We start from the raw sequence: 25,125 nt of genomic DNA on the forward strand, positions 1-25,125 counted from the left end.
AAAGGATTATGAAGTCTTTGGTATGACTCGGCCAGGGTTCAAACTGTTGGCCTCCTAGATAGAGAGAGGTCCTCCCACCGATCTCCCAGACGCACATACAAAAGAGTAATGTTCAAGTTTCCTCTACAAGAAAAGAACCTCATGCAAACAGTTGTCTTAAGTAGTAACGCATATTCAGTTTTTTTCACATTGAACTAAGGCTCATTGTGGTTAACAAAATAATGACTTATTGTACCCCGTCGCACCGCGGAGCGAAAGGGGGACTATGGTTTTCCCCTCCATCCGTGTGTGTGTGTGTGTGTGTGTGTGGGTGTGCGTGCGTGCGTGCGTAAGCGAAGGACCGAATTCTAATTTGGTGTGTGGGTGCAACCCACGTCAAAATCCAAGATGGCCACCGCCATGTATGTCTGACGCCATGTATGTCTGAACCTTGTGAGCGAAATATCTTGAAAAATAAACGAACTACTAACTTCTAATCTCGTGTGTGGGTGTATCTACGCATAAGGGAGAACGCTATTGAAAATTGGGTCGCCACATCAAAGTCCAAGATGGCCGCCTTGCGTCTTACACTTTGTCAACTCGCATCACTTCAACGGCGGGGGGCCGAGGCATAACGCTTGTGTTTAAATGGTTATTCCTTTGCAAAGCAAAATTCACTTCATAAAACAGGTTCCATTTTATTAAAAGGTGTTTTCTGCATATCATTTGAGCTGTCTAAAACAAGGTGGTGTCTAACAAATTCAACTTCATCGGCTTGTTGATGTTGGCTTGGGAAATTATGATGAATGAGCATATTTTGAAAAAGAGTGAGAGCTCAATCTTGGCATAAGGAATCTTATGTCAGCCACAGAACTACTCTTTCAGCATTATAACCTGAAAGAAGAGAGAGAGACGTTGATGGCTCGAGGTGAGTAATTCCACAGACCAGCAGGGCACAAATTATCAAGGTACCAGTACACAATATTCAGAAATGGACTGAAATGCTTGAAGTACAGAGCCAATTCCTCAGAACAATTTTCCTTGCTATATTCTTTAACACAGATGAAATCACAAAGAAAGATTTGAATACACATTATTGTAAGGTAATGCCATTCTTAACATTTCACAACTTCTTTCCTTCATCATTCCAATTAGAAATTAGATCCCAATTAATTAATTGATTAGATTAATTAATTAATTAATTAATTTGATCCCAATCCCAATCCCAATTAGAAATTGAGAGTCCTGTATTACTTTTTGCACTCCAGGGTAGGAATAGAAGGGGAAGAACTCATGTATCATAAATACTCATGTATAGTGAATATATACTCATGCAAGTGTCTCAAAAAAGGAAATGTAGACAAAATAAAAACTTTTGTTCCAATTTGAGAATGGCAATAAAAAACTTCAACAAAGGTATTGAATCCTCACATGCACATCCATATTAACTTGACAAGTCTGACTTGGGTCTTACTATGGTATGGTATGTGCACTCACATTCTTAGGTAAACACAAAAAAAAGCTTGTATTACATTTTCCTCCAAGTTTGTTTTGCCAAGTAATTCACTGGCATTGGTAAATATCAGGAAAAGTAATGAATATCCAGCAAACATGAGATTGAATTAAGATTTTGAAAATGGCCTGCTTGCCATTCCCATCTGAGTACCAAGCTGAGATCCCAGGTTCAAATCCACAAATATGTTCAGAACACAAGTGTATGTTGCGAAATGTATGGTTGCAGGCATGTATAGTTATTATTTTTCATGAATGAAGGTTAATATCATGTGTAAATAAATGAGGGTAAAGCAATTGTATACAAATAACGACTGTATCATGCATGACAGACCCATTTAGCATTTAGGATGACAGCCCATTTTTGGTTATCTTCTCTAGCTTGCTTAAACTAACTTCTAGTTTTTCAGTATAAAGAAAAATAACTTTTAAAAAGTAGGGACAAATAATATTAAGTATTGAGACAGTAACTACATTTCATGAGGCCTCAAATGTAGAATTGTGCCAACAGTAATCCAACAATTAACCTCAGCACATACCTATCATTAGACTTGTCTTTGCTTGCCCTTTTCATCCATAGAAATCCTGGCCATAACATATCCTGGCACGTATCCTGGCCCTAACATAGCACACTCCAACTGGAAACCTTGACACATTACACATTACTGCCAGTATCCACACTGCACATTGTTGCCAGGATCCAGTATCCACTTGTCAAAACAGAATTTGAGATAGTCGGCATGAACACGGAACAACCTGCCAGCAGTGATGCCAGGAAGCCTAAGCTTAACACTCAAAAATCAATGCTTTTTCAGAACAAGCTCCAAAAAAACAAATGAAGACCAAAATATCCATGGGCCATTGAAAAGTTCAGAATCAGTCCCAAAAATCACATTATTCAACATAATTGTTTTGACTTTAAAATCGAATCCACCAATGGCCTCTCTGGTGCCTTGTTTATACTCTTTTTTTCCTCTCTGTAACTCATTCTCGTCTTCGCTAGAATCCATGGCACAAGTTTTGTTATTACCCCATGCGCAAAAGCAGGGTTAAGCAATTGGTTCAATTTGTCTGTCTATGTACAGACATCATAGACAGACTGTGTATATATATATATATATATATATATAATATATATACACAGTGCGTGTGTGTGTGTATGTTACCAATAGACTCCTAAACGGAGAGGCTCACGTGCTTGATATTTGGCATATAGTCAGGTTCACTATGTTTTTTCGTTCAAAATCATGGTAGATTAGCAAACCTATACATTTTTGGAAACGTTATTACATGGAAAATCTGAAAATCAATGTTTACATTTGCCAATTCCGACCAATTCGATTCGACCAATTCGACCAATCGACCAATTCCATTCGACCAATTCGACCATTCGACCAATCGCTTCGATCGACCATTCGACCAATTCGATCGATTCGATTCGATTCATCGAATTCGATTCGATCGACCATTCGACCAATTCGATTTGCCGATCAATTTGACCGACCTTTGCTTGTGTGGAACGGACTGTGAAAACGATGCGGACTATATTGTCGGATACGACACACGGGACAGTGATGATGAACTCTAAATGGCATATTCTGTAATCGTGTATGTTTGATGCCATTGACTGCCTGTGTATATTTTGTCATTGACTGCCTGTGTAGATGTGAAGTTATACTGACTGCATGTGTATATATGATTTTGCTGACTGCCTGTGTATGTTTGGTGATATGAATTATTGTGACACATTTTGATGTTATTAACTGCCTGTACAAAATGATAACATGTATTTGATTATGCAACTTATCGCGAATATAAAGACAGTATTTTGCAATTCAAAACCTTTGATTCGTGTCTTACCATTCCCCATAGCACTAATTTGATACTTTCATTGGATTCCTTGTCCCTGAAAATATAGGTTTAGTATATTTTTAAAAGTTTTTATGGTAATTAGAGGCAGAAATAGAACAAAATATGTATTTTACAGTGGCCATTTTGAAAATCCAAAATGGCCGCCATACAGGTATCTCTCCAAATGTAAACATTGATTTTTAGTTTCCTTATGCTATAACCTTTCCAAAAATGTATAGGTTTGCTAATCTACCATGATTTTGAACGAAATATAATTTATTGACATTGTGAACCTGACTAATAGACATTGCCATTGAGCCTGGAAAGGACATGGCCTACCTAAAAATATTTGACGAGATCCATATTTTTTATTCATATTTACCTCAGCGCATTTCAGCGAGGAACATTATACACGGAATCTCAGCCGGTGCCAGAGCAGCTCGCTGATTCGCTCGGAGCGATCACGTGATGTTCCATCCTCGCCACCAGACCATTGAACTGAAAATATAGAGAATGACCATTGCCATTCACACCACATAGGTGGAGATGCAGCTACCGGGCGCCATCTTGGTTGGCACTCGATGCTGGATGATGGTGATTTCCGTCACGCTTTTGCACGTAATTCAGAGTGAAAAGCGATTGCGTTTTTTCACCTTTTGTGCGATCGTGTTTTGTGTCGATTTTTGTCGATTTTGTGCGATATGAATTAAACGTCTTTGAAACAGCTGAGAAAACGTCTTTCCACAACCCTTCCGTAACCGATTGGAGCAGTTTATTGCCGCACAAAATGGCATTTTAACAGTTGTCTGGCTTTTAAAATCTGGGACACGGTCAAAACAAACGAGATCCGCGAAGCGATTCGGGCGAGTCGTGCTAACCAAGATGGCGACACGGCGGCTACACTTTTCACGGAGTATGAGCGTTCTATATATTTTCAATTCAGTGCGCCAGACTCGCTCACGTACTTGATTTGTGGCATAGACATGGCCATTGGGCCTTCACGGTGTAATTTGTGCGAGGCTTTTGTCCGAGTGAGCTTGAGTCGAGAGGGCGAATGTACGGGTCTCCCTTCCCCCACCCGGCAACGCCAGTACTGGAGGGCGTCACAGGATCGGTGAGTCTCCAAAATCCGCTTCGTGCTGTTGTTGCGAAGATGCAGGACGATGTCGCGATTTTTGTGCTGCTCTCCTCCCATGAGAGCTGCAACGTCATTGTTGACTGGCCCTCCCCTTCCTCCCCTCCCCTTCCCCCTCCTTCCTCTCCCTCCCCTTACCTCCCCCTCCCCCCTCCAACCTCCCCTTCCCCTCTCCCCTCACCCCTCCCCCCTAGCCTTCCCCCCTCCCCTTCCCCCTCCACCCCACCCCCTCCCCCTCCACCCTACCCTCTCCCCATCCCCCAACCGCCTCCCCTCCCCCCTCCCTTTCCCTTCTCCCCTTTCCCCTCCCCCCTCCCCCCTCTCCTTCCCTCCTCCCCGTGTCCCTCCCCTTCCCACTCCCCTCCCCCGCCCAGCTATGCCGAGTACTTCTGCTGGTATATATATTATATATATATATATATATATATATATATATATATATATATATAAATATATATATATATATATTTATCATCAATGTGTATGTCAGTCTTTGATGGAGGAATTACTGATTATCAATTAAATGGAATTATATATTTCTAACACTGTAGAACACAAATCAGAACACCAATCGGAACACAAACCTGCAGTTTAGCAGTACTTTGTCTCTGAATGTGACGAATTGTATGGAATCTCATTCTGAGCACACATGTGCACAGAAGAGTAAGGTAATTGATTTGCTGTGTCTGCCTGTCTGGCAGTTAAACAAGATTAAAAATCATTCCAAACAGGAAACTTACTGTTTTTAGGAACAGCATAAAGGACGCAAAAAACAGGGACGATTAACTAATTTAACGTGTTAAATAAGGTGGTGTAAAAGATGGTTCATCAATGTTGTTAAACTTCCCAAAAAATCTTTATACAGCCTTTTTGACCCTTTTGCTATTTGTTATATAATTTACTTGTATTCGTTTCATTTACTGTATTAGTAGCTCACATTGGATTTGGAGGATGTTTATGGAGGCAGGTCGAACAGCGGAGGTTGAGGTTGATTGGTTGGTTATTTCCACCACAAAAGGGTGTTTGTGTGTGTGTGTGTGTGTGTGTGTGTGTGTGTGTGTGTGTGTGTGTGTGTGTGTGTGTGTGTGTGTGTGTGTGTGTGTGTGTGTGTGTGTGTTTACCCTCGCCTGAGGAGAGGGTATTGCATTTTAGTCCGTTTGTTTATCTGTCTCTGTTTTTGTCAGCACAGAATAAATATGATTTTCTCTGCAACCATTGGTCTGATTGACAGGAAATTTTCACCATAGGTGCAACTCCACCTGTATAATTTTTTGTGTTAATAATGACCACAGGTCACGTGGTTCGGCCGCCATCTTGGAAAAATCGAAAAACTTTGTACCTCTATATCGCCGAAAGCGCTGAATAGAAAAAATTGAGACATGGTTCATTGTAAAGAACTCTCCATGGGGAATAAGATATGTTAATGATGATGTCATAGGTGCCTCCATTATGACGTCATAATTCGACAAGTACAAAACTTCATCCGATCCAGATGAAATTTCTTGAGCATAATCTAGGAATAATCTAGTTTAGGAAAAAAATAATGATGACATCATCAGTCACGTGGTTCGGTCGCCATATTTGTTTTAACACAAAAGCCTTAAAAACCACTGAAAACATCTTGGCGAGGGTTTGCAATCTCTGATTGCTCTTTCTAGTTATTTTTGCGGAGTGAACAGAAGAGGCGTTCGTATTCGCTCTTTTTTGCCGATGTAAGATTATTATGTTGATATTATGCTTCAATACCAAGGAGTTAATTTACTGACAATTCTTTTTGGTTCACTTGTGTGACTTTGTACATTTTTCTTCACTGAATATTTGAGTATTTCTGATAGGGTAGTTTATGTGTTATAAAAGTAGCTAAAATGAGGGATTTTTCACAGCAGAGGCAAGGACAATGTCACAGGCATGACCTTTTTACAACAGCAAAGGGTATTCACACATATATGTCAACCATTTTCTAATTCTTGAAAAAAATGAAAGTTGAAGAAAGAAGCAAAGAATTTTAGTTGAGTATTTCCATCTCATATAACAACAAGAGTAACTAAGTTACAGTTGTAAGGATGATTAAAAACATTTATATATTATATGTGTACTGAAAACTGTTTAGGAGGGCAATTTATTCCATCCTGGGAAGCAAATCATCTACATCCGTTGTTTATTTAGAATGTGGCTATGCTCTTGTATTTGTTATTATTTTAGAGTTAGACAGATCATATCATATCATATCATGTAAAAAATCTTTACAAGATCATTTTCATTTTTTGGAGATTATACATATTTTGGAGCTGGGAATTTGATCATTATGTAATCTGATCATTATGGAACAGATGGCAGGACAGGAAGCAGCAGTCACTGCTCCTGTGTTGGCATCTTAACTAACTAACTAACATATGTTGGACACATACAAATTTATTTTGTTGCAAACAAAATCATGAAAAAAAAAAAAAATTAATTATGTCCCTTTAAAGGAAATATTGCAGAATAATATTTAAATCCAATATGAAGGAAATGACGTTGGTACTGACCTGATGGTAAACATTTGGTTCTGTAAGAAGTTCTCAAACTTCTGTTGAAAGAGTACTTCATCAGCTTCCTGAAGCTGTGCTGGTGTTTTAGGACAGGTACAGCATTTTGCAGATCGACTATTTTTTCCACCAGCCCTGCGCCCGGTTCCATTGGGGTTCTCCTTATGATCTGGATCCCCCAAAGAAGGCTGCCGATGGGGAGGCTTCAGAGCTGGGCATGTAAATTGCAATTCAAATGATACAGATGACTGAACATGACTGAACAAATAAGTTCCAACAAACTCAGTATATGAGGATTAATCTTAAGATGGTTACTTTTAATTAATCCCTTTGTGATTGGGGATCCCCATGCTTCCATATTGAACATTGTTACATTGATCTGGGATCACAATTGTGTATCCAAAGACATTCCCATCACCCTCATTAGCCAGTTACCAGGAAGTGGATCCTCACACAGCACCAAGAGGTGATGCATTTCATTTTCATGGGATTTGGGAAATAAATCGTGCAGGATGTTTGGAAAAAAATCCAAGCATTTTAGAATTATAATTTCCTATAACTTAAAGGTAAAAATGAAGTCAGATGGAAAGGTTTAGTTTTTTTATGGAAAAGCTTCTGATATGGCCTTCATGAGATATCAACACAGTCAATACAATGACACATCGCACAAACAGCATTTTAGCAGGAAGTTGTTTTATCCAACGCAGAATCCCTTCTTCCAAAGCACCAATCACAATTCAACAACCTTTCCCTTTTTCCCCATGAGTTTGCCATTTTTTTTCAAATCTAATAAGTACCTTTTGCCTCTACAACTAAATGTAAAGACTGAAATTTTAAATGTGGTCTATCACGTACAAGTGCGAAAAAAGCCATGTTCTTCACCATTTTATCAATTGTTTTTATGGAGCTCACCCTTCAAAATTAAGCCAAAGGTGACTGACTCAAGGTGGGGCTATAAAAAACAAAATTGGGCATTCAATTGCAGTGTCTGGTCCCATTTTTGCCTCAGTCCAATTATTGCATGTTCCAGACTCTTCTGGTTCACTGCAACATGATCCATTCGAAGGATATCTTCCCCTACGGATACCATGATTGCACAAATGTGCACACTTTCGTCACATGTCAAGAACTTTATAATCTTTGACACGTGAGTCCGGTGCACTCATCGACCCAATCATTGGTGATACAAGTAGTGTGTACAAAAAAGGTTAATCAAACTCTCATGTAGTGCTTTTCATTTCAGAGTAAAATCTCAAAGCAATCTACAAAAGAAAGAAGAAGTCCGAAAAGTAAAAACTGAGGAGCAAGTGTAAAAAGATTTGATTTTAAGAGAAATTTCAGCACTGCAATTGAAGCTGTAGTACGAATTAAAAAAGGCAGCACATTTCACAGTTATGGAGAATATTTGAAGAAATCTCGATCGCCAAGTATTCATCCTCGTGGGAGGAATGACTGTGAGTTTGTAGTTGTTAAACCATAGCGTTTTTTTCAGGAATGTAAAGTTGGTCACAAATGTTGGCAGGAACAAATTTGTTCTTCGCTTTATGAGTCATTGATGATTTTATAAATTTGATACATTGACATCCTTGGAGCCGGTGGAGTGTATTGAGGATTGGAGTGCCATGATAAAACTTACAAGCGTGAACTACGACTTTGGACGGCATATTATGATGAAGTCGTAAGGGTTTCCCAGAATAAGAAATTTAACAGACCTAACAGTGAGTTGCTGTAAAAAAAAAATGTTTTCTGCATTATCACTTAATAAAGTTTATGATTTTAATATGTCCTCACAATACATACAGAGAATTTCTATGTGAAGAGGGTAAGGGGTTTATGCCCATGACCTGAACCTGGGTACCCCCGGCACGTATGAAAAATCTGGTGGATATTAGCCTCGCGGTTTTTTCCCATGATTTTCAGACCTAAACAAATATACATAGAGATTTTGTTTGTAAGTATGTGGTGGGGGGAGGAGGGCACAGGGATGGGTGGGATGGAATAGTTTAAAACCATGCCAAGATACTGAAGTACCTACAACCAAAATTTGGGGTCTCGAGATGCTACGGTTCGGCCAGGAAAGAATAACGTACAAATGCACGAACACACAAACGCTTGGAAATATTTATAAAGATGTGCTGTATGTGTAAGAAAATGCTTGCACCTTTGTTGCAGTAATCAAGCCTCTCCAGTTCAGAGTCCTCAAGCAGCTGCTGCCAACGTACAATGTAATGAACACCATCGCCGTTAGGATATGCAGGAGAACGCCACTTCACTAATAAAATGGAGGATGCGTTGGAGGTTGAAATCAAGTCCAGAGGCATTGAAGGAACTGCAGAGGTTTAACATGAATACAGTATTAGGATGCGGAACACAAGAAGACATCAACATGCTATGCATTGTACCAACCATTCAGAATACTCAAGTTAGTTAAACACCAGATGCCAATTGGAACATGTGAAATACCTCTCGAGGACATCACGTCCATATTTACCTCTTCCACCGAAGCACTGAGCTACAATGAATGACAAAATAATAGAAAAAATTGCTCTCACCTCTTGCCATGTATTGATCATAACTAACAAGTTTGAAACTATTTAGGAGGAGATAGACGGAGACAGACGGACAGAGCTGATTACGATACCCCCTGTTTTTTTCTTTTTCAAAATTGTTTCAAAAAACAATACACATACACATATACACACAAACATCTTGTTTGTTTGTTTTTGTTCCTTACAATTCTATGTCTTATGATTTTCAATTCTTATTTCTCTTTTTCAATTCTTCTTTAAAAATGCATTTAATTAATTGTACAGTATTGGTTGTTCCTCAACTTAAATCTAAATAATTTGAAGGATTGCTGTAAATGATGTTATGTCACAACATCCCATATTCAACTCTATTTAAATTGTAAACCTCAAACATAGTTCCCCTACCTAAAGCAAGAACCTTAACCTGAAAGCAATTCACTAGTTTCCCATCTGCATGGACCATAAGCTGGGTACCGTTCTTCCTCGAGGTTTCGATCCTTACAGCCCAGGACCTCTCCAAACGGCGGATCCACAACCTCGATCATGGATCCACATCAATAGATGGTACATCAGTAGATCCACAACCTCAGTTGCGTCCAGGCAGTCGGTCAACCCATCAATGCAACATCATTTATTCCAACTTTGGAATAAATAGATTTAATGCCAACACACACACGGACATACTGACGAGACAAACACTTAACACAGCCACTGAGCACTTGGGGGAAGTTCCATCACTACCGTCACTTCCCGGGATACTCTGGGTACCAGTGACGTCATAACAATTGTGCCGTTATAACAATGGTCACACCGTACTCAACAGGGCATTTCCTCAAGAGGACTTGCTTCCTCCCCATGGATGCCAACCGATGTGGATTGTCCGTGCTCTACCTTTTCAAGCAAGGAAGCAGCACATATCATTTAAAGTCTTTGGTATGACTGAACTGGTCCAAACTGGATGGGAGTATTTTTGGAGACACCACCTCCTTACTGGATACCTGCCAGCTCCCTACGGGAGCTCATCCACCCTTTGCCAGGTGTTGTTTTTCGTCCTGGCAGGGTGTCACAGTCACCATCCCCTCTAGCAAAGCAAGTGAGGGGTGTCGGTTTAGTCGCCGGCAACCCAACCATGCTGCAGGTAGCACTGGGTTACATGTTACCAGTGGCAGTCTCAAAACAATGACCTGACCTCCAGTCATTTGATTTAATGTCCAGTGTAAACTGGTAGAATGCTCATTCATGTGGTATCCTAAAAAATAATGGATCATATACTTGTTACTTCCTTACTTTAAAATAACATTGTGGCCGCAATACCAGTACAACAAATTTTCAGTACAACAACTAGTCCACAACACGTAATGCATGGTTTATCCAAGTCTGCCTATATATTGGCATTCAGCTTTGCTGTTGGTGTTTCCCCCTCTACTGTTCCTTTAGTTCTGACCCGTTCAGCGTACTGGTACTTCCACAAGCCTTGACTATATATACAAAAAAAGACATTCTATGTTTACTTATTTGACTTGTGATTTTAATGTTTTATGTCATTACTCAATTGATTTTTGAAATCCGACATACAAATGACATACTCATTTGAAATTTGACTTACTACCACAGGTTTACCATGACATTTTATCTTTATACTTGCATAGGCAACGACTGTAGGCCTGAGCTCACCACGAGATTGCGTGCGGAGGTATATGATTTCACTTATGGCACCCTGGTTGCTGCTTGTGGCTATTGTCAAGGCATGCACAAATATGGCATACTGTGTCCATGGCTTCAGGTCCCTGAGAATAATGCCTGGAGCATTAGACTCGCTTGGCAAAGGCCTGGTGCCATGCTTCATCTCCAAGTCCCGTGCCATCCAGCGGGAGCCGCACACATCTTGATGGTCAAACTCTGACACATTCTGGAAGAGTCTGCAGCACACCAGGAATGCATCTCTTCCACATACACATTTTACTTTATCATTTAATGACACACTAAATACTATTTTTTTTAAACAAAGTATTTGAATTGTTGGATTAATTTTGAGGTTGTGGCGGACACAATGCCAGCGGGTCATAATTCCGCGCACCAGTGGGTGACGCGAGCGACCGGACGTGGAAGCAAGGCTCGGGGCACGCCCGGAACAAAGGAGTCATGAGGCTCAGGGTTGAACTGGATTACATGCCCCGCCTTTCGGCCGACCGGCCACGCCCGAGGGCAAGGCGTGGCCTCGGGATATATGCGGGCTCGAAAGTCGAGCCCGCTCAGTGCTTACGTGCGAGCATAGAATAAAGTGTTTGGGTTTGTTCAACGCGTAGTGGCCTACCTTTTTGGCAAACGAGTTGTGTGTGCATAGCACCACACTGGTGACCCTGACTGGTTCAGCCATAGCTGACCCCTGAACGCGCCATGGCTACCAACGTTGTCGCCGTCAAACGCCCGGAGTTCTGGGAAGCACAGGCCGACGTTTGGTTTCTGCAGGCCGAGGCCCAATTCCAGCTCCGGGGCATCACAGCGGACGACACCATGTACTTTCACGTGGTCGCCACCCTCGGGCCCGGCACTGCCGCCCGCGTCGTGTCCTTCCTTCGGCACCCACCAGGTGCCCACAAGTACACATCGCTCAAATGACTTCTCCTCACCAAGTTCGGGCTCACGGAGGTCGACAGCGCCGACCGCCTCCTTGACCTTCCCGCCCTCGGCGACACACGACCGTCCATTCGGATGGACTATATGTTGTCCCTTCTTGGAGACAAACGCCCAGATTTCCTTTTCCGAGCGCTTTTCCTCCGCCAGCTACCTGCTCAGGTGCGGCTCGCCCTGGCCGGTTCGGCCACAACGGAACCCCGCGCCCTGGCCAGAGAGGCGGACAAATTTTTCGCGGCCTGCGACACGCGGCCGACGTATGGTGCTGCCGTAGTGGATCCCGGTGCGGAGGCTTCAGCGCCCCCTGATTCCCTTGTGGCCGCTGCTACGCCCCGCCCACCACCGCCGTCACGACCGACGCGGCAGCCACCACCGGGGCAAACCTGGTGCTATTATCATGCCAGGTTCGGCCGCAAGGCCAAGGCGTGCCGCCCGCCGTGCTCTTTCGACGGGTAGGGAAACGAGCGGGCTGGAGCTCACTTGCGGCCATGAGCGTCGGCCATTCCGGCAGCCTCCTTTTCATCACAGACACCTCGTCTGGTCATCGATTTCTGTGCGACACTGGAGCGCAGGTAAGCGTCCTCCCTGCCTCCGCGTCCGACAAGCAAGCCGCGGGTCGGGGCCCCGCCTTGCTCGCCGCCAACGGAACTCCCATCCGCACATTTGGGAAGCGTCGTATCTCGCTGCGGTTCGGGGGACAGCGCTTCAAATGGTCTTTCGTCGCCGCCAGGGTGCCAATGGCCCTGCTCGGTGCGGATTTCTTTTGTGCGCATGGGCTGTTGGTGGACGTTAAGCGCCGACGCCTCGTCCAGGCCGAAACCTTCAGCTCGCTCGCTTGCTCGCTGAGCGGCTCGTTGAGCAGCTCGCTGAGCGGCTCACCGAGCGGCTTACCAAGCGGCTTGCTGAGCGGTTCCATCCCGGCAAGGTTGGTCTGTACGCTTCCGGCAGCGGACGAGTTTACCCGCCTCCTCGCCAGTTTCCCGGCACTCACGCGGCCCACCTTTTCAGTGGTGGCCGTCAAACACGGGGTGGAACACCATATTCCCACCGTCGGACCACCGGTCTATGCCCGAGCGTGCCGCCTCGACCCAACGAAGCTCGCCGTTGCAAAAGCGGAGTTCGCCACGCTGGAGCGGCTGGGCATCGTCCGGCGCTCCAACAGCGCATGGGCCTCACCGCTGCACATTGTGCCCAAGCCCGGCGGCGGATGGCGGCCGTGCGGTGACTACCGCCGGCTCAACGACGCCACCACCCCCGACCGCTACCCGGTCCCACACATTCAGGACTTTTCCGCGCGGTTGGCGAAAACGACAATTTTTTCCAAGGTGGACCTCATCCGGGGCTATCACCAGGTCTCCATAAAACCGGAAGACGTACCGAAGACGGCCGTTATAACACCTTTAGGCCTCTTCGAGTTCTTGCGGATGCCTTTTGGGTTGAAAAATGCAGCACAGGTGTTCCAGGGGCTCATGGACAGCGTCTTGCGCGACTCGTCCTTCGTCTACGTCTACCTGGACGACATCCTAGTCGCGAGTGCGTCCCGGGAGGAGCACCTGCTCCATCTCCGCACGCTCTTCGAACGCCTGGGCAAGCATGGCCTGATAATCAACCCCGCGAAGTGCCGGTTCGGCATCACCGCCATCGACTTCCTGGGGTACCGCATCACCAGGCACGGGGCCATCCCTTTACCGGCCAAGGTGGACGCGATCAGGAGTTTCACGCGCCCCCGCACAATCAAGGGGCTCCAGGAATTCCTGGGCATGGTGAATTTTTATCACCGCTTCGTGCCCCGCGTCGCCCAGCTCCTGCGCCCCCTGCACGAGGCCCTCTGGGGGAAGCCGGGCAAAGGTGATATCGCCTGGATGGAGCAGATGGACGCGGCGTTTGCGGGCGCGAAGCTGGCCTTGGCCAACGCCACCATGCTGGCGCACCCGGTGCCCGATGCACCAATCGCCCTCACCACCGACGCGTCAGACTACGTGGTGGGCATGGTGCACGAACAGTGGGTGAATCGTGCTTGGCAGCCGCTGGCATTTTTTAGCCGGCATCTCCGCCCGCACGAACGCCGGTACTGCACCTTCGACCGCGAGCTTCTCGGGCCCCACCTGGCGGTCCGACACTTCCGCCATCTTCTCGAGGGCCGCCCGTTCACGGCCTTCGTCGATCACAAGCCCCTTGTTTTCGCGATGGCCAAGGTCGCCGAGCCGTGGTCAGCCCGGCAGCAGCGTCACCTCTCTGCCGTGTCCGAATACACGAAGGAAATCCGACATGTCGCGGGTAAGGACAACCCGGTGGCGGATTGCCTTTCCCGGTCCGTCGCACACGCGGTCCACCTCGGGATCAACTATGCCCGGATGGCGGCGGACCAGACCGCCGACCCCGATGTCCAGGCCTTTTGGACCGCCATCACGGGCCTCCGCGTCACCGAGGTACCGTTCGACATCGTGGGCACTGCCCTCTTGTGCGACGTCTCCCTCGGCCGGCCTCGCCCCATCGTGCCCGCTGGCTGGCAGCGCCCGGTTTTTGACGCCATCCACGGCCTGTCCCACCCGGGCACGAAGGCCTCCCCGAAGCTTGTCGCGGCAAAGTTCGTCTGGCATGGCCTCCGGAAGAACGTCCGCGACTGGGCCAGAATGTGCCTCCCGTGCCAGCGCGCGAAGGTCCACCGCCACAACCAGGCCCCGTTGGCCCCGTTTACGGTGCCCGAACGTCGGTTCGACCATGTACACGTCGACTTGGTGGGACCTCTGCCCCCCTCGCGGGGTTTCACCCACGTCCTCACCATGGTGGACCGCACCACCCAGTGGCCGGAGGCCGTGCCATTGGCGGCGACGGCTGCGGCTGACGTCGCGCAAGCTTTCATCGCCACTTGGGTTGCCGGGTTCGGTGCCCCCTCGGACATCTCGTCCGACCGCGGCCCCCAGTTCACCTCGGAGCTGTGGGGAGCGGTGGCGCAAGGGCTCGGCGTCAAGCTGCACCGCACCACGGCCTACCACCCCCAGGCCAACGGCCTGTGCGAGCGCTTCCATCGCTCAATGAAGGCCGCGCTCCGGGCCAGCCTCCGCGACGGCAGCTGGGCCGACAGGCTCCCCTGGGTCCTGCTGGGCCTCAGGACGGCGCCCAAGGACGACCTGCGCGCGTCCTCGGCAGAGCTGGTCTTCGGACAACCGCTGCGGGTACTGGGCGAATTCATCCCCGACTCCACGGCACCTTGGTCCGCGACGCAACAGCGCTCCACCCTTCAGGAGACCGCCAGGAGGTTAGCCCCGGTGCCAACGGCACACCACGGTTGCCCGTCCTCACACGTCGCCCCGGAGCTTCGCACGGCGGAGTACGTTTTTGTCCGGCACGACGCCCACCGGGCACCGCTGCGGCCCCCGTACGACGGGCCCTTCCGCGTGCTGGAGACCGGGGACAAGCACTTCACCGTGGACATCGGCGGTACTCCAGATCACATCTCTGTGGACCGCCTCAAGCCGGCCCACCTCGACCTGGACCACCCCCCGCAAGCAGCTCTGCCTCCGCGTCGAGGCCGTCCCCCGGCGGGCAGACCCCCGGCACCCCCCACCTCCGCCGTCCCGCCACCCCCCAGCCCAGCCCTGCACGCATCGCCAGAGGGCATTTCGGCCGGGTCATCCGGCCTCCCTGCAAGCTCACCCTTCAGGTGTGCGGAATTCTCGGGGGGCGCGTGTGGCGGACACAATGCCAGCGGGTCATAATTCCGCGCACCAGTGGGTGACGCGAGCGACCGGACGTGGAAGCAAAGCTCGGGCCACGCCCTGAGCAAAGGAGTCATGAGGCTCAGGGTTGAACTGGAATACATGCCCAGGCCCTGATGCAGCAGTGGTCCGCCGGTCCGCGGAAGGAGAGCTACCAGTCTGTGGAGTAATGCCAGAAATGCCAGAGTTGTGGGGTGCTAAACAAAGTAAACAAGATGGATGAAAAATATGGGAGCTGAGGTCAGTGATACCAGTTTCAGTTTATGCACTTTGGTGAAACTTAAATTGTCATCTTGCAAAAACGTTTCGCCACTTTTACAACTAAATAGTTTTTACATTTCTTTACTTCATACAATCCTTTTTGTTGTCAGTAAATGCCTGAGAAAATTGCTTGATAAATGTATTTAATTTTAATCGTTACAAAATAAAATGTTTCTATTCCTGTCACTTTCGATGTGATGAGAAAGTTTTGGTTACCGAATGTGGTTCAAAACCTGCAAGAAAAGAGGAAAACATTGCATTAATTTTTTTTAACCTTCCATTGTTTTTAACTTATGTAAGCAATCGGTATAAGTGGCAATGACATGACCAATTAATCAAATCCGTCAGCCATTTTATTACTTGAAGTGTAGTATATGATGTAAATTATATAATAAACTAGAGACTTTCCATACATCACTCTTATTTATGATGGAAATAATAAATAATGGGTCCACATGACTAAAGGAACAGGAGAATATGCTGTGCTTGCAGAGATGTGCCTTGGGTGGTTAAAAGGTATTTGGGAAAAAAAAAAACAGACCACCAACGGAGGAACATTCCACGTAGTTTTTATGTCGTATGAAGCAAGTTTATGTGAATGTTTTTGTATTTTTGAATTCCAATATCAAACATACATGAGCAACAGTCAAAGCATATTCCCCTTTTCATAATATTTCAGAGCCAAAAACATGATTTTTAATTCCCATTGCATCAGAAAGCTCACCCACCATTGGGAAAAAAAAATGACTGCCTCGAAACTACATGGAAAAGTACCTGCCTCTGCCAACTTTTATTCATGGTCCCAAGGAGCATTCCATCATTGTTACGGGTAGAAAAACAAGTAAATATATACAGTATATACAGTCACGTGAAAAAGTAAGTACACCCCATGTAAAGTTTTGACTTTTTCAACATACAGCTATTTGATCTTCATTTCAACAATATTGATCGATAAAGGTGATATAATATAACAAATATCATGAAACATTTACATTTTGTAGTCCATTGTATAATTTAAATAAACATAAATGCAAATTTCGCATGTGGAAAAAGTAAGTACACCCCATGAAATGTTTTTTAAATCTTTTTAACATATGTGGACATATCAATATTTGATCTTCATTTAAACAGTATCTATAGATAAAGGTGATCTAAATGAGCAAAAAATAATGAAAAATTGACTTTGCAATAATTTATTCAACAAAAAATTAACAGAGATGCCATTTCCTTCTGTGGAAAAAGTAAGTACACCTTATAGGTGGTATTGCCCCCTTTGGCAAAAACAACCTCAAGTAGGCGTTTCTTATAACTGTCTACCAGTCTCTGACATCGACTGGGAGAAATTTTTGCCCACTCCTCCATTCAGAATTCTTTCAGCTGTGCGATGTTTGAGGGGTTTCTTGCATGCACAGCTCGTTTCAAATCCCCCCACAACATCTCGATGAAATTTAGATCCGGGCTTTGACTAGGCCATTCCAGAATTCAAATACTACTTGAAATACTACATTAAATCAAATACTACTTTAAATACTACTCCATTTGTTTCTTTTCAGCCATTCCTTGGTGGATTTACTGGTATGTTTAGGGTCATTGTAATGTTGCAAGGTCCACTTTCGGTTGAGCTACAACTTTCCGACAGATGGCCTCACATTATCCTCAAGCACCCTCTGGTACAATGAAGAATTCATAGTGGATTCTATGATGGTGAGCTGCCCAGGCCCTGATGCAGCAAAGCTTCCCCAAACCATAATATTTCCACCACCATGCTTTACAGTTGGTATCAGGTTATTGTGGTCAAATGCTGTCTTTGGTTTTCGCCAAACATGTCTTCTGGTACTGTGGCCAAATAGCTGTACCTTTGACTCATCTGTCCAGAGCATATTGTTCCAGAAGTGCTGGTCTTTGCCTCGGTGTTCATTGGCAAACTTTAGTCTTGCCCTGATGTTCTTTCTGGACAGAAAAGATTTCCTCCTGGCACACATCCCATGTAGATCAAATTTGTGCAGCCTCTTTCTAATGGTAGACTCGTGCACTTTGACATCAACAGTGGCAAGAGCTACATGTAGGTCCCGTGATGAGATTCTGGGGATCTTAGAGACTTCTTTCAGCATCTTGCGGTCTGCTCTCGGGCTGAACTTGCTGGGGCGGCCTGGCCTGAACAAGTTGGCAGTTGTTTGGAATCTTCTCCACTTGTAGATGATCTTCCGGACAGTCGAATGATTGATTTCAAATTGTTTGGAGATCTTTTTAAATCCCTTCCCAGACTCGTAGGCATCTATAACCTTCTTTCTGAAGGCCTCAGAGAGCTCTTTTGATCTAGGCATGGTGACGCCGCACACTTCAACAACAAAGAGCAAACCAAACTAGCTCTCCATCGAAATCGAAGTTAAGTAATTGTTCCCATTTGTATTTTCGTTATAACTGTATTTATTTTATGGTGTTGTACGTATCGTGTGTCCCGAGGAAGATTTTCGGTGCAAATCTTTCATACCTGTATAGAAAATCGTGTTAATTTGTGTCGTGTCTTTTGAGGCCTTGTACAGTGTCCAACCTTGAGGCTTTGTTTTCCTCTCAGCAGTCCGTCGTTTGTGCTCCAATAACTTTCGTTCTCTGTTTTTCCCAGTCTTTTCACCCCATAGCCTACTTCCTTATTTAAAATCAACTAAAAAAAAAAATACATTTCCTTCTCTGTTCTTATTCTTTGTTCTCATTCGTTTATTCGTTCTTATTCGTTTGTTCGTTCTTCGACCACGTGTTTCTCCCCCATTTCCCCAGATAGTTTTCACTGTTATTAACCTTAAAATGTTTACACTTTCCCCTCAAGTTCTGTATTCCGTCGTATATTATAACACCTTTTTCTTCTTCTTCTTTAAAAGGCTGCTTACGACTTGCTCACCAAATCTATTCATCCCAAAAAAAAAATCCATCTCTTTCAGTGCCTCTTTTCTACATTCCCTAAACTCTCCTGCACTCCATCCTCCCTCCAGCGTCCTTAAACGTATTTTTGACTCGAAGATCGCAAGAAACTCATTTTGCAATAAATGTTCGTTTCCCATTAATTGTACACTTTCTAAAATCCAATCTCACCCCTCCCCTCCAAATCTTCCCCATAACCCCTCCCATCCAAATCTTCCCCCTTGCCACTCCCCTCCTAATCCTCCCCATCACCCATCCCTTTCAAATCTCCCCCCTTGCCCCTTCTCTCCTAAACTCCCCCCACACCCCTCCCCTCCAAGACTCCCACTCGCCCCTCTCCTCCTAGACTCCCCCCTCACCCCTCCCCTCCAAATCTCCCCCATATCCAATCCCTTTCAAATCCCTCCCCTTGTCCCTTCCCTCCTAAACTCCCCCCTCGCCCCTCCCCTTCAAATCTCCCCACCCTCATTTCTTCTCAATTTCCCCCCTCTCACTCCCCCTCCTCAAAGCGTCCTCCCAGCTTCTTCCCCCTTCCAACTCTCACCTCCATCTCCCCCAACCTTCTGCCTCGCTCTTACCCCTCCTCAAATAACACCTCATTGTGCCTCACCCAATCACCATCAAACCTTTTGTCCGCCCCATCCTTCCCTTTCTCCGAGCTATTCTGAAAGCTCTGACACACCTTCAACAGCTCTCCCTACCTCTTCCACCTCTTCCACATCTTACCCTACCCCTCCTCCCCCTGTTCTGTATCCGATGCTCCCCCTTCCTCTTCATTAACGGTATGGACCTCAAACATCCGGGGCCTTCGTTCAAACTTAACTGATCTCTCCATACAGGTTGCTTCTGTCAAACCAGACGTGATCTGCTCAACAGAAACTTTCCTCCTTCATGATGTCTCTGATTCCTTAGTATCTCTCCCGGGTGACTCCCTCCTCCGGTATGATAGACCTGAGCCTCGTCCTGGAGGTGGGGTTGCTATCTTTATCAAAAACTCTCTTCCTCACTCGCCCTGCACTGCACTCTCTCCACCTCACCCCCAGGAATACCTCTGGCTACGGCTTCCCCTTCGCTCCCACCTCTTGTTCATCTGTGTGTTGTACCGTCCACCAAACAGTGATGACTCCATCTACATCTCACTGTCTGATAATATGGACCAACTTCTGTCTACTCATCCCAACTCTCTCTTCCTCATATGTGGTGATTTCAATTGTCACCATGCCGGTTGGCTGGGTGTGGGTACATCTCTCACCAGCCATGGCTCCTCAGCAAAGGACTTCTGCGACTCACTGGGACTGACACAATCTGTCAATTTCCCGACCCGGATCTCAGTCAACGGAGCATTTTCTCTTCTGGACTTGGTTATGACTAACTTCCCTGAAAATGTCTGCTGCTCTTCTTCTGCTCCAATCGGCTCATCTGATCATGTGCTTGTTAAAGCGGACATCTCTCTGACCATTCTCAGGGAGCCTGCTCAGCGTCGACGAGTCTGGCATTTCACTCAGGCCAACTGGCACGGTCTTCAAGCAGCCATCAATCATCTGGACTGGTCTCCCATCTCTACCACCTCTGACATCAACTCATCCTGGGAATTCTTCCAAAGTAAATTGCTCTCTCTCATGCACAGATTTATCCCATCTCGTCTTCAGTTGTCATACCCTTCCTCCCGTCCATGGTACACGGAACCTTGTGGTGAAGCTGTTGCCCAGAAACAACTTGCCTTCGTCTCCTGGAAAGCAAATCCAACGGAAGGAAATCTCATTTCCTTTCACAAAGCCCGAAACAAGTGTGTGTCCACCCTCAGGAGAGCCAGGAAACAATATCTCTCCGTTCTCAAGACCGAACTCTCTTATCTGTCTCCCTCTTCCAAATCCTGGTGGCGTCTGGTCAAATCTGTTTCTGTTGTTTGTTCCCCCTCCATCCCCTCCCTTACCTCAAACGGCTACACAGCTGACTCCGCACGTGAAAAAGCTGAATGCCTCAACTCTGTGTTTGCCTCCAAATCTTGTGTCCCAAACCCATCCCTCTCTGTACCCACCATACCCAGCTGCTCCTGGACTCCGTGTCCTTTGCTCCTGACAAGGTGGAAAAGTTTCTGTCAACCCTCGACTCTGATTCTGCAACTGGACCTGACGGCATCAGCCCACGGGTCCTAAAATCCTGTTCTTCCGCTCTTTCACTCCCTCTCTCTGTTCTCTTCACCCTCTCTTTTGCTCAAGGTCAACTGCCATCTGCTTGGAAATCAGCCAACATCACTGCTTTGCACAAAAAAGGTGCAAAAACAGATCCTAGCAACTACAGACCAATCAGCCTTCTCCCAATTATCAGCAAAGTCATGGAATCCATCATTGCTTTGGATATGAAATCTTTCCTCTTCTCCAATGGCTTGATCTCTGATCATCAATTTGGTTTCAGACCAGGTCACTCTACTCTGGACATGCTGCTTCTGCTGTCTCAACAATGGATGGAGGTCATCAATGCCAAACAGGAAATTAGAGCTGTCCCCCTCGACATATCACGTGCCTTCGATATGGTCTGGCACCCCGCTCTGCTCACCAAACTCTCCTCCTTTGGTATCCATGGAAATCTCCACGCATGGCTGGAGGACTTCCTCTCGTCGTAGTCAACGTGTGGCCTTGAATGGGTTTCTCTCATCTCCTAATCCTGTTCAGGCTGGAGTTCCCCAAGGCAGTGTTCTGGGCCCTGTGCTTTTTCTGGTCTTCATCAATGATCTCTCTGACTCTCTTGAAAATCCTCTCTATCTCTTTGCTGATGACTCCACTCTCTGCCGCTCCATTCCTCATCCCTCAGATCGGCAGTCTGCAGCCTCTTCACTCTCTGCAGACCTGGACAAAATCACAGACTGGGCAAACAAGTGGAACATGTCTTTCAATCCTGACAAATCTCACACTCTTACGATGTCTCTCCGAAAAGACCGACTGGACAACCCTCCCATCTACTTTCTGAATAATCCTCTCCAAGAAGTTCTGTCACTCAAGCTTTTGGGTCTCACTATCTGCCATGATCTTTCCTGGGAAAACCACATTTCCAAGCTGGCCTCCAAAGCCAGTCGCCGACTGGGCATCCTCCGTCGCGCGAAGTCCTTCCTTGGCACACCTGAGCTCCTCACCACATACAAGGCTTTCATCCGCAGCTCAATGGAGTACTGCTCTCCCCTCTGGGCTGGTGCTCCTGCCTCACACCTAGCTCGTCTTCATGCTGTTGAAACCAAAGCGTTCAGAATCATTGGAATCTCCCGCGATGACGCTATCTCCGAGGGCCTTTCACTTACTCGCCGCAGGCAGGTTGGTGGTCTTTCTGTCTTCTACTGACTCCTCTCTGGCCTTGCTCCCCCAGCTCTCTCTGGACTCTGTCCCCCAAATATTCCTACAGGTCGCACAAGATCTGCCTGCAACCCTCTTATGGTTAAACTGCCAAAATCAAGACTCTCTGCTCACCTTCACTCCTTCATTCCTCTTTTCTCCCGCCTCTGGAACAAACTCCCTCACTCTCTTCAATCCCACTCCTCCCTCCAGGTCTTTAAAACGGCTGTTCACCACCATCTCATCTTCCCCAATCCAAAACCTTGATCTTTTCTACCCCCGCTAATTTCACCCCAAATCCACTTTTTTGAGGTGACTTTTGTCTTCTTTCCTGGAAGTCCTTGGTGTCCTTGCGTTTTATACCTATCCTGCCTCCCCCCAGGCCCTCTCCCTCCCACACATCTCCCGATGTCCCTGCTCTCAAATGTTGTGTTTGTGTGCTTCCTCCCCTTCTCTCCCCATCTTGTCGACCGTTCCCCTTTTTATATACTTTGTTTGCTTGTTTCTTTGATTTGTTTCTTTGATAAATGTTAGCTCTTTCACGAGCCTCGACTCTGTATACAAAAAAAAAAAAAAAAAAAAAAAGTCTGAGGTTTAAATAAGCCAGGTTCCTCCAAGATCCTCTCTGACGATGTTCTAATCATTTGCACCTGAGCTGGTGCACCTGTTTCTAATTTTAAGTATTTGAAGTAGTGATAAATGTAGGGGTGTACTTTTTTCACATGCGAAATTTGCATTTATGTTTATTTAAACTATACAATGGACTACAAGATGTAAATGTTTCATGATATTTGTTATATTATATCACCTTTATCTATCAGTTGTTGAAATGAAGATCAAATAGCTGCATGTTGAAATATGTTGAAAAAGTCAAAACTTTACATGGGGTGTACTTACTTTTTCACTTGACTGTATATATATTTATGGAAAAAAAAGAAAAAAAAAAAGAGATGACTCCACCCTAATACTATAATGAATTGAATTGATTAATCAATAAATCAAAAATACCTTTGATCACTAAAGCCCTTGGTCACTGTTGTGTCCAAATAACAGCTTCCTAGCTCAAAAGGTGCCCGAGCTATTGCCCAGATGAGAAATAAAAGAAATAAGTAATTAATAAATCGATAATAATAAAGTAATCAATCAATTGATTCTTTTTTTTTATATATATATATATATACTGTTTTTGCCAAAGCTCTTGTTCACTATTTGCCCAAATTTCAGCTTCCCAGCTCAAAGGATGGCTGAGATATTGCATGACCAAACAAGCAAGAAAGAAAACAAACAGAGTAAAAACTGAGAATTTCCCTTTCATTGCGCGTCATCGCCAGGCTCTCTTCGGCCCTCAGCGATGATGTCATGCAGTGCCTGGAGATGGAATAGGGGGGAGAGTGGTGTCCAACAGTTAAAATAAAAGAGGTACACACGTTTCTTTATAGTAAACTGAGTAGCTGAGTAGGTCTCGGTGGTTGTGGTGATCCCACTTGAGCTCTATTGTATCAGCTGTAGTGTCATTGTACATGAACTTCAATATTTTTGAGTGACCTGAAAATGGAAGCATGGTAAATGGAATAATTCAATTGCGGAATAATTTTCATTTTCCCGAGGATAAAAAAAATTCCTTTCAGGTTCATATCAAGGTGCAACTCAATATATCAAACAACTTCATGTCAAAATAGAGAAAATGCACAAGTATAAATAAATTCTTACTGACCAAATAGTTCAAATACTACTTTATATCCACTGGCATAAGTGGAACTTACAAGAGACACGATCCCCATTCTTCTTAGGGTTGAGATCAGTGATCTCTTGGCGACCCCGAGTGCCTGTAACATTCTCCATTTGCCGAATGTCACTCATGCAAAGTTTGGGGTTGAAGGCAAAGTACAGCTTGCCCCGCAATATTGTCAGGTTGTGCTTGTTCCAGTCCCATGTCTGCTGAAGATTTTGATTGTTCATGACATAAAAAGAATAGTTCCTGGAAAGAACATGGATTTTAATAAAATGGCAGGATGAGAAGCTGCCAAACAGAGATCGTGCAAATCATTTCACAATAGAAGTTTGGAAAACAACATGAGATGAACGTATCACAATCCACAAGCATTCAATTCAACAAAGCAGTGACAAATTCACCAATAACAAAATTTACAATAGGTTCTTCGGTTCTTCTAAAATTAATTTTGAACATCAACGCATTTCGTCATAAATGGAGAAAATATGAAATACTCGTACCAAGAAAAGTTTATGTAATTTGCATGAAATATTGACACAATGATGTGCATCTTAGAAGCCCCATAATAGGCAAAATTCCATTGTGTCAGAATTCTAAAGTTTCAATAGAACACCACCGAATAGAAGTAAATCTTTGACTCAAGCAACCTTATCCAAACAAATACTGGTTTCATACCCCTCGTCCAGTGTGTCTCCTCTAATGACACGCAAATTCTTGAGGAAGGACAACGTCACCAATGTTGGTGATTGCTTGATCTTCACATATCCCGTCACGGTATCAATCAGACCCAAATTTGCCTCAAGTTCTGCTGCAATGTCTGGGGAAAAGGCAGCAGCAAAGTCAACTTCTTTGACAAAAAAAAAAGAAGTGAATACATATAAACCGTGGTACTATTTTAATCAAATAAACAAGAAGACGTCATGCAGCGCAGGATACTTGCAAAATCCAACCCTCCCCAAAAAAAGTTGCCATGGATACATCAAATTGTCCATTTCATTAACATTAAA

General features: G+C 45.3%; 1 protein-coding gene across 1 annotated transcript in view; it reads right to left on the reverse strand.

Annotated features, from left to right (window-relative positions):
• LOC137420800 (insulin receptor) overlaps positions 1-25,125 on the reverse strand; it is a 352,072-nt gene that overhangs the window by 39,240 nt on the left and 287,707 nt on the right. Inside the window, exons 5-10 of the mRNA XM_078772308.1 lie at positions 24,794-24,935; positions 24,150-24,364; positions 23,814-23,931; positions 11,208-11,452; positions 9,167-9,334; positions 7,006-7,216 (exon numbers count right to left, since the gene is read on the reverse strand). Of these exons, the coding sequence (XP_078628434.1) occupies positions 7,006-7,216; positions 9,167-9,334; positions 11,208-11,452; positions 23,814-23,931; positions 24,150-24,364; positions 24,794-24,935 (1,099 nt within the window). The remainder of the gene's footprint in view (positions 1-7,005; positions 7,217-9,166; positions 9,335-11,207; positions 11,453-23,813; positions 23,932-24,149; positions 24,365-24,793; positions 24,936-25,125) is intronic.

Source organism: Myxine glutinosa, chromosome 2 (genome assembly GCF_964187855.1).
Source record: "Myxine glutinosa chromosome 2, kmMyxGlut1.1, whole genome shotgun sequence".
Classification (NCBI taxonomy): domain Eukaryota; kingdom Metazoa; phylum Chordata; class Myxini; order Myxiniformes; family Myxinidae; genus Myxine; species Myxine glutinosa.